General features: G+C 34.3%; 1 protein-coding gene across 1 annotated transcript; it reads right to left on the reverse strand.

Annotated features, from left to right (window-relative positions):
• Window positions 1-5,858: 5,858 nt before the first annotated feature.
• On the reverse strand, window positions 5,859-6,233 carry LOC149838300 (uncharacterized). The gene has a single exon (XM_090008220.1). The coding sequence runs from the start codon at window positions 6,231-6,233 to the stop codon at window positions 5,859-5,861; it is 375 nt and encodes a 124-aa protein (XP_089864346.1).
• Window positions 6,234-10,472: the final 4,239 nt, after the last annotated feature.

Raw genomic sequence — 10,472 nt, forward strand, 5'->3', positions numbered from 1 at the left:
AGGTTCTTTGATAATTTTGAAAATAATAGTGGGATGAAACATCAATATACGTGTGTAAAAACTCCTCAACAAAATGGCATCGCTGAAAGAAAGAATCACCATATCCTTGAAACCACCACATCTTTGCTTTTCCAAGCTCATATGCCCAAACCTTTTTGGAGCGAAGCCGTAATGACAGCTTGTTATCTCATAAATCGACTACCTAGTAGTCGGTTGAACGAAAAATCTCCCCTACAAGTTCTTAAAGGACACAAGATTGATGTTGGACATCTTAGAATATTTGGATGTAGTATTTTCATGATGATTGACAAGACTGAACGTGATAAGCTTAGCCTCAACGCTCGTAAATGTGTGTTTATTGGGTATGCTACAGACAAAAAGGGTTATATGTGCTATAGTCTGAAAGAAAAGAAACTATATATTTCAAGAGATGTCAAATTTGATGAATTTACCCCTTTCTTCAAAAACTCTGATGAGAACGATGATAGACAGGGGGAGATAGTTCTTCCGAACGTGAGCTTATAAGATGAACTGGTCATCATGTCTGACATGCATCAAAATAACGAACAATCAGAAACTGATTCTCAACCTCTATCTGGTAATGAAAACCAGCTCATAGCCCCTGATGATAGTGAAATTCGCCAGAACAATGTTGAACCAAGGACTCAACGTACTAGTCATACGCCTAAATATTTGGATGACTATGTAACGTATAAAGTGGTTACTCATCCTATATAAAACAATTATCATATAAAAATGTTTCAGGTGAATATCATGCCTTTTTAAGTCCCTTGCAGCAGGAACCATCGACATATGAAGAAGCAAAAAAGAATCTAGTCTGGCACAAGGCAATGGAAGAAGAACTTGAAGCTTTACACAAAAACCATATGTGGGATTTAACCACTCTTCCAAAAGGGAAGAAAATTGTAGGGTGTCGATGGGTATTCAAGATAAAATATAATCACAATGGGACAGTGGAAAGACATAATGCCAGGTTGGTGGCCAAAGACTACACACAAACTCAGGGACTAGACTACGAAGAGACGCTTGCTCCCGTAGCAAAAATGAACATTGTTCGGGTATGGCTTTCAGTTGCATGTAATTTTAATTGGCCATTTTTTCATATGGATGTAAAAAATGCATTTTTACAAGGCGGCTTGCAGGAAGAAGTCTATATAAAGATACCATAGAGGCACCCTCAAGAGTTGTCAAATATCGTTTGCAGACTTAGAAAATCTATTTACGAGTTAAAGAAGTCTCTACGAGCATGACACTTCAAATTAAGTAAGGCGTTAGAACAAAATAAATTTGTTAGATGCAAGGCTGACAATTCATTATTTATTCGCAAGGATGAATATAATTTGGTTCTTGTTCTCATATATGTTGACGACTTGATAATCACAGAAATAATTGCTAGCCACATTCAAATAACCAAGGAAATGCTTCAAAAATAATTTGACATTAAAGACCTTAGTAGACTGAGATATTTCCTAGAGATTGAATTTGCTTATTCAAAGAAAGGAATTCTTATATCCCAGAGAAAGTATACTCTGGACTTGCTAAAGGAAACATGCAAGATAGGCAGCCATCCCATGAATACTTTGCTTGAAAGCAATTTCAGAAACAAAGGCGACGATGATGAGCCCATTGTAGACATAACCCGCTATCAAAGACTTGTAGGGAGACTTATTTATCTTTTCGCGACCAGACCTGACATCACACACGCGGTCGGTTTGGTTAGTCAACATATGCATAGTCCCTGCAAATCTCACTTAAATATAGTAGACATGATTTTGAGATACTTGGAAAAATCTTCAGGTCAGGGTTTATGGTACAAGAGGAACAATCATGTGGAGATCAGAGGATATTCAGATGCAGACTAGGCAGGCAGTATAGATCACAAGTCTACTAAGAGATATTGTGTATATATAGGAGATAATTTATGGTGTAAGTTTTGGAAAATGATTTTTAAAAAGATATTTTAAGTAAAAACAAGTGTGAAAGCCAAGACACCAATATATATAAAAACCAGCTTGCACGAGTGGTGGACTCTAGGTCGATCTCAAGGAACGTGAAAATACTTTGTATTCAAGCAATCAGTTAACTACTCTTTATTGCCAAAAATAAAAAGAATTAATTAAATAAATAACTAAGAGAGTGTGGACCTCTGTTGAGGGCTTAAATAAATAAATAAATGGTTTTATTATAGACCCAATGAATTAAATAAAATAAAAACCTAAGCTAAAAAGAAGAGAAAAGTCTTCAGTGCTTCGAGTCTTTAGTCCCTTATTTGATTGTGCTCCCTTCTTTATTTCTTCATCATTGGGTTTTAGTATTTTTGTGGAAGGGTTCCCTTAAGGGCTTTCTGAAGGGCCTTTTGAGGAGACCTCAAAGATCTCTTCGGGGGTACTTTTGAGGGCTCACTGCACATCTAAACGCTTTCGTACAAGAATCAAAACATGAAATACAAAATAGAGCACACAAACTCACAAAAATCTAATATTAGTTTCAGCTAAAAATCACAAAAATATGAATTCAACTAACATAAAATAAACTAACTACACGTAACTAACCACTACACTAAAAGACAAAATAGCAAAACTAACTAACTAAAAGGAACTAAAGTGTAACACACTAAAGATTAACTAATTCAAGAACTAACTACTAACAAATTGACTAAAAGACAAAACTAAAAGCAACTAAATGAATTTTTAACCAACTATATGTTGTACGAATTTTCAGAATTAACAATTAAAGCTGGAAAATAAAAACTAACCTAAATAATCTATCTAACTAACGTATTCTTATGAATTAACACATAGAGCAAGAATCAGCTATTAATTTCTAATCTAAACAATTTACATGTGAAATAAATAAAAAAAAAACTAAACTAACTCACAATATAAGGAATCTAAGCTAACTAATTAATTCTGGAATCAATAACAAAACAAAATATTTAAAGTACCTAATTAACTCAAGAAAGATGCTAATTATGAAAAATAGAATTTTGGCTAATTATTTAGCTAAACTAATATCAATTAATCTAACAAAATTAAACTAAAGTAATTCTGATCTATTTAACATGAAAACAAGAATTAAAATATGAAATTAATAATTAATAATTAATAATTAATAATTAAAAACTACCTAAATCTGCTACTTACGCTACTTAATGAAAAATGTTATTTGAACCCAAACACAATTTCCTAATTTAACCTATTACACATTAATTTCTGGAAGTAAATAATTATTTAACTAACTAATAAAAACAGTAAATAAACTATCTATTCAACTAAAATAAATAAAATTAAAATAACTAATCTATTTATCTACTGATCTATCTAATTTAAACTAATGATTAAACAAAAATTAACTTAAGAAATTAATAGAAAGCAAAAACATGAACTAAACACTCACTAAAATAATCTAATACTAAAAAAAATAGAAATTATTCAGATCTAATTGATGAGAATTAAAAATAAATAAATAAAACTATAAAAACCTTATATCGATTAATTAAGAAATTCAAAATAATTTAATCTAATAAACACCAAAAATAAAGAACATGATCTAAATTAAATCTACCCTAAATTTGAACCTAAACTGACGTAAAACTCACAAAAATATAAAACTACGCTACGTTAGATCTACCGATTTAAATAAAATAATCTTATTCTATACGCTAACCAATAAAAATGGCTAAACTAGATTAAGCTAAAAATACTAAACTAATCAAAACAAAAACCTAACTCACTTTCGTAGGAATCACGATTGTATTTAGCGTATGCAACAAGCCCTTTAAACCCCTGGGTTATCCTAGTAGACGAGTAAGGTCTCGTGAGGGTTTGCAGTGATGCTACCCACAGACATCTCTAACATGTATGCATAAAATAATCAACTTCAAAAATCATTTGGCAGTTAAAGAGTTTGTTTTCACAAATATTTTGTGTTATTACATTTTCAAAATATAAATAGAGTCTTTTATAGGCCATCACATAATAAAACATTTTCTTTTACTTTTCTAAATATCATAATTATTTATGCTTTATTCTCAGAAAATCAAACATGTACATATTATTTACTAATCCTCATGCATATGCTTTTTGCACAGGTTTTCTCAATATTTGCTTCTAAGCAGTGAACTTTTTCTTTTACACTTTTTTTTTTATTTTTAATTTTTTTACATTTTTTTTTTTGCTTTCTTTTGTTGAGTACTATATCAAATTTTCAGTTTTCGTGACTCGTGTAATGAGCTTTGGGTCAGTGACTCTCATGCCAGACGACCTTGGGGCACCAGATACTAAGTATCCCTCAGACTTACTTGTTCAAGTCACTAGACCTTCAATTTTCATAGTTTTACGTATAATCTGCTTCTCTGTCACGTACAGTGTCAACATCTATTAGGCTCTCTATAAAGTTTATGTAACGAGCTGTCAGACCGGTGACTCGTGAACCAGATGGATTTAGGGCACCAGGTGTAAACACCCCTCAGACTCTACTTGCTCGAACAAAATAAGCCATAGGTATTAACTTAGACAAATGAGTGATTTCCTTTGTTATCCTTTTCGACATGGGACTCAAAAACTTCAACTTGTGTCTGAACCCAGCTACTAGAGAATACAAAGATATAAAACAACTAAACATATGCTATTTTCATTTTTTAAGCTCATGAATGCAATGTTGTTCATTTGCTTAATTTTTCAAAAATAAAATTGTGCATATTCATACTTATGATTCAAAATAAACTCTAACAAACATCTATCGTCATTTCTTTGAAATCCATATCAATAACCACTATTTTCTAGATTAGTGTCAAAAAATAAATCTTATGGGGCTTAAAATTCTCTAAAAACATTATATTTTGCAAAGCATTCATATAAAATCAAACCCATTCCTTAAAAGCCCATTTTTTATGAGTTTTCATCAATATGCAAGTACAAAGACAAAAAAAGATTTGGTGTACGAACTACACCCTCCCCTATGCTTGAATGACATTGTCCTCAGTGGCACTCTCCCATACTTGTATGAAAGTGAGTGAATGCACATGAGAATGAAAATAAATGGGAGAGAAGTAATAGAAGTCACCTGATCTACATTGTGGAACCTTACCTGATACGGCATGTGAATGGCTATACATAGGTTCCATCTGTCTACCTGTTATGCAACTTATAAAAATATACAAAAAATGCAATGCGTACATGATTTGGCATCTAACTCATAAAAGAAGAAAACTAGCTAAAAATAGACAAACTACTAAGACTACTAATAGTACATCACAAATGTGGATTGCCTCCCATAAAATGCTAAGTTTTACGTCCTCAGCCAGACGGATCTATAATGACCCTTCATCGTCCATGAGGTCAATGGACGCGAAGTCATGATTAATCAGGAGGTCTCTGGAAAATGGTTTTATCTATGACCCTGCCCACTATGTTTCCTTCAACTCTATCCCTATGTACCCTAAGATGACTCTCTAGACTAACAGGAAGAACGAGATTAGTCTCCACGTGGAGGCTATTCTCAAAGGATGGAGAGCCATAAATCGAGCATCTACCTATGCAAGCATCCAAGAGTGGATCAGATTGCTTTCCTTTGACGTCTATCACATGAAAGCATACATCATTTTCTGTCACTCTCATAGCAACATAAAAAATGTTTAAGCGTAAACGCTTATTGCCAAAAGAAACATTCATCTTCCCAATACGATAATTAATACGAGTATGAGCAATGGCTAAGAATGGCCTGCCCAAAATGATGGGGGTCTGGCGAGCAACATGAGTTTCCTCCATGTCTAGAATGATAAAATCAATAGGAAAATAAAAGTCCTCGATCTTGACTAACACATCTTCCAATATTTCTCACGAACGCTTAGTAGACCTGTAAGCCAACTGCAAGAAAGTAGTCGTAGGCTTTAAATCCCCAATCCCAAAGGTGTCATAAAGGAAACCCGACCATATGTTCACGTTTGCCTCAAGATCGAGCAATGCACGCTTGATAGTCATGTTCCCTATAACACACGAGATGATTGGTGCCCTAGGATCCTTGAGCTTGGGTGGGGCTTGGTGTTGAAACACGGAGCTCACCTGCTCAGTTAAGAAGATCGTCTTGGGCAATGACCTCGATTTTCTCTTCTGTATGCAAAGTTCTTTGAGAAACTTTGCATAAGCAGGCACTTGCTGGATGGCGTCAAGAAGGAGGATGTTTATGTGAACTTGCTTGAACATGTCAAGCATCTCGTGCATGTGTGCCCCCTGCTTGCCAAAATCGTGCAGTTTGGCTAAAGCCTGAGGAAAAGGGACTCTAGGGATATATGAAAGAGAAGGCATAGGCCGTGGGCCATGCCCACTTTCCTTGGGCCTTGTAAGGGAGATCGACTGGTCACTAGGTTTGTCACTAGGCTCTTCAATCTTCTCTCGAGTATGGTGGACTTCCTTCCCACTTCAAAATGTGATAACAGAGTTGGTCTGCTCTTGGTGAGACTCTGTGAGGTGCAAGCCGTGTTGCATGGGTTCTTTACCCCTCGGGTTGACAACAGACTGACTAGAAAAGCTTTCCTTGCTTCGTCTGCTCATAGCCTCAACCAACTGTCCCATCTGAGTCTCTAGCTTTGTTAGCGATTGTGTGTGAAAACTGAGGTTGGTCTTAATGTCAAAAAAGGCCTCGAGCAGCTTATCCTGAAAAGATGGGCTTGATATGGGCTCTTGAGAAGAAGGCAAGCTAAGCTGAGGAGGGGCCCGAGGGAATGTGGGTCGCGAGTAACCTTGTGGAAGGTTACCCTGTCTGTGTTGTGTCTAGGAAGGCAGATGGGGTGGCTCTTGTGGATTTCTTCACACAAAGTTGGGAAGATTTTGTCATCTCGGGTTATAGGTGGGTACATAAGGATCGTGCACCGGTCTGACGAAACCTTTGGCAGCATTCACTTGCTCCTAAACGAATTTAGGATAGAGTGGTATTGTCGGACACTTAGAAACTAAGTGTGTAGGGCTAGCACATAGCTCACACACTTTTCCTACTGGATTTAGCGAAGCTGGGTTGGTCAGTAATTGATCAACTTTTCTGATCAACTGGTCTACTTTGATTTACAACTCAGGTTCGGACCTAACTTCAAAAATCCCTCCCTTCTTAGGACCACTAGGAATAGGTGTGGTCCTATCAAGTCGCGAGGACAACGAATTATGCATGGCATTTTCACTTAATGTATCGAATAGGGCTCATGCCTCATCGTTGCTCTTGAGCATGAATGTTCCTCCACATGAAAATTCAATCATTTGCATGTCCTTATCGGTCAGGTCATCGTAAAAGTACTGCACCAATTGCCAACAAGGCGCCTGGTGGTGGGGGCACTTGTAAAGAATATCTTTCATCCTCTCTCAAGTCTCGTGAAACTGTTCTCCCTCAATCTCAGAGAAGCTGGTGATGGTTTTTCGATACTGGTTTGTCTTACCAATTCAGAAATACTTCTTGAGAAACTCACGTTGCATGTGTTCCCAAGTGGTAATTTGAACTATATCTAAGACCTTCAGCTAGTGCTTAGCTTTGTCATTGAGGGAGAACGGGAACAACGTCAACCTCAATGTGTCATCCCCAAAATTGTTGATCCGCACAGTGAAGTAGATCTCGAGAAACTCATTGAGATGACAATAGGGGTCTTCGTTGCTCAGGCCATAAAAAGATGAAATCATTTGAATTATGTTTTCCTTTATCTCAAAATGTGGAGCTCCTACAACGGGTCTAGCTATGCAGGAGACGGGAGTATATTCATTAGGAATGAAATACTCCCTTAGAGGATGGGTCAACTGTTGATACTGAGCTATGGGGCCAGATCGATGGGCTCTCCTAATAAGAGAATCAGAGTCATCAACTATCTCCGCAAACTCGGGATCAAGCGAGTGTCGCCCTTGCATGCACCTCAGGGTAGACTAGTGCAACAAATGTCCTAAGTAAAAGGCTTTTTACCTACCTAACGTGCAGTGCGGCCAAACCACAGCAAATCACAAAGCAGATAAAGAAAAAAATAAAAGTAGAAAGCAGAAAATAAATAAACACCACACACTTGCACTCAACATATATTTTACGAAAAGTAAACTATGAGCACGGTACCAATCATGCACAGTCACCTTACAAGGATAGCCTAGTAGGTGGGTCATGCAAAAAGGGTAAGCTGATATCTAGGGTGTGCAAACACGTGGTTCTAAACCTAAATGATGAAAAAAACTAAACAATCATAAATAATTAGCATGAAGTTAAACTAAACAGTCCTAAATAGTAACATAAGGGAAACTAACAACCTAAACAAATGTGAACAATCAATGACAATAAAGTGAATACTCGTATTAATTGTCATTCTCCGGCAACGATGCAAAAAATTTGGTGTAAGTTTTCAAAAATGATTTTTCAAAAAATATTTTAAGTAAAAACAAGTGTGAAAACCAGACACCAAAATATATAAAAATCGACTCGCACGAGTGGTGGAGTCCAGGTCGATCTCAGGGAATGGGAAAATACTTTGTATTTAAGCAAACACTTAACTACTATTTATTACCAAAAATAAAAGAAATTAATTAAATAAATAACTAAGAGAGTGTGGCCCTCTGTAGAGGGCTTAAACAAATAAATAAATAGTTTTATTACATACCCAATAAATTAAATAAAATAAAGACCTAAGCTAAAAAGAAGATAAAAGTCTTTAGTCCCTTATTTGTTTGTGCTCCCTTCTTTATTTCTTCATCATTGGTTTTTAGTCTTTTGTGGAAGGGCTCCCTTAAGGGCTCTCTGAAGGGCCTTTTGAGGAGACCTTTTTGGGACCTCAGAGGTGCTTTTGAAGGCTCACCGCACGTCTAAACGCTTTCCTGCAAGAATCAAAACATGAAACACAAAACAGAGCACACAAACTCACATAAATCTAATGTTAGTTTCAGTTAAAAATCACAAAAACATGAATTCAACTAACATAAAATAAACTAACTATACGTAACTAACCACTACACTAAAAGACAAAATAGCAAAACTAACTAACTAACAAGAACTAAATTGTAACAGACTAAAGATTAACTAATTCAAGAACTAACTACTAACAAATCGACTAAAAGACAAAACTAAAAGCAACTAAATGAATTTTTAACCAACTATATGACGTACGAAATTTCAGAATTAACAATTAAAGCTGGAAAATAAAAACTAACCTAAATAATCTATCTAACTAATGTATTCTTATGAATTAACACATAGAGCGAAAATCGGCTATTAATTTCTAATATAATCTAAACGATTTACACGTGAAATAAAAAAAACCAAACTAACTCACAATGATAGGAATCTAAGCTAGCTAATTAATTCTGGAATCAACAACAAAACAAAATATTTAAATTAGCTAATTAATTTAAGAAAGATGCTAATTATGAAAAACAAAATTTTGGCTAATTATTTAGCTAAACTAATATCAATTAATCTAGCAAAATTAAACTAAAGTAATTCTGATCTATTTAATGTGAAAACAAGAATTAAAACATGAAATTAAAATTAATAATTAAAAACTACCTTAATCAGCTACTTACGCTACTTAATGAAAAACACTATTTGAATGCAAACACGATTTCCTAATTTAACCTATTACACATTAATTTTTAGAAGTAAATAATTATTTAACTAATCAATAAAAATAGTAAATAAACTATCTATTCAACTAAAATAATAAAAATTAAAATAACTAATTTGTTTATCTATCGATCTATCTAATTTAAACTAATAATTAAACAAAAACTAATTTAAGAAATTAATAGAAAGCAAGAACATGAACTAAACACTAACTAAAATAATCTAATACTAAAAATAAACAGAAATTATTCAGATCTAATTGACAAGAATTAAAAATAAATAAAAGAAACTACAAAAACCCTAAATCGATTAATTAAGAAATTCAAAATAATTCAATCTAATAAACACCAAAAATAAAGAACATGATCTAAATTAAATCTACCCTAAATCTGAACATAAACTGATGTAAAACATAAAACTACTCTATGTTAGATCTAGCGATTTGAATAAAATAATCTTATTTTATGCGTAAACCAAGAAAAATGGCTAAACTAGATTAAGCTATATTTTTTTTTCTTTATTTATTTTCAGATGTTGAATCTAAACTAATCTAATATAAATATGATGAATATGCAATGATCAAATGAAACTACATGCAATGATATGATTTATGATATGCAAAAACTAAAACTATGGTGAAACAGGGGAGAAGAAGCAAACCGTGATTTACTTACGATGAAGGGGTTGAGAAAAAGAAGATGATTTTTCTCTTCAAACTACATGAACCTCCATCGACTAAGGCAAGAAAAACCGGCGATAGAAAAATGTTAGAAGCAAAATAAATCAAAGAAAGAACGGAAGAGATCGATGGAGAACTGGTTGGGAACGAAGAGGAGGAAGAGAAGAGAAGAGGGAGAAGAGGCCTGCGTTTTCTCAGA

This window comes from Nuphar pumila, chromosome 5 (assembly GCF_984573655.1).
Source record: "Nuphar pumila chromosome 5, dmNupPumi1.hap1.1, whole genome shotgun sequence".
Classification (NCBI taxonomy): domain Eukaryota; kingdom Viridiplantae; phylum Streptophyta; class Magnoliopsida; order Nymphaeales; family Nymphaeaceae; genus Nuphar; species Nuphar pumila.

Coding starts and splice junctions, on each gene's coding strand:
- LOC149838300 (XM_090008220.1), bottom strand. CDS start 6,233: ATGCTTGACATGTTCAAGCAAGTTCACATAAACATCCTCCTTCTTGAC.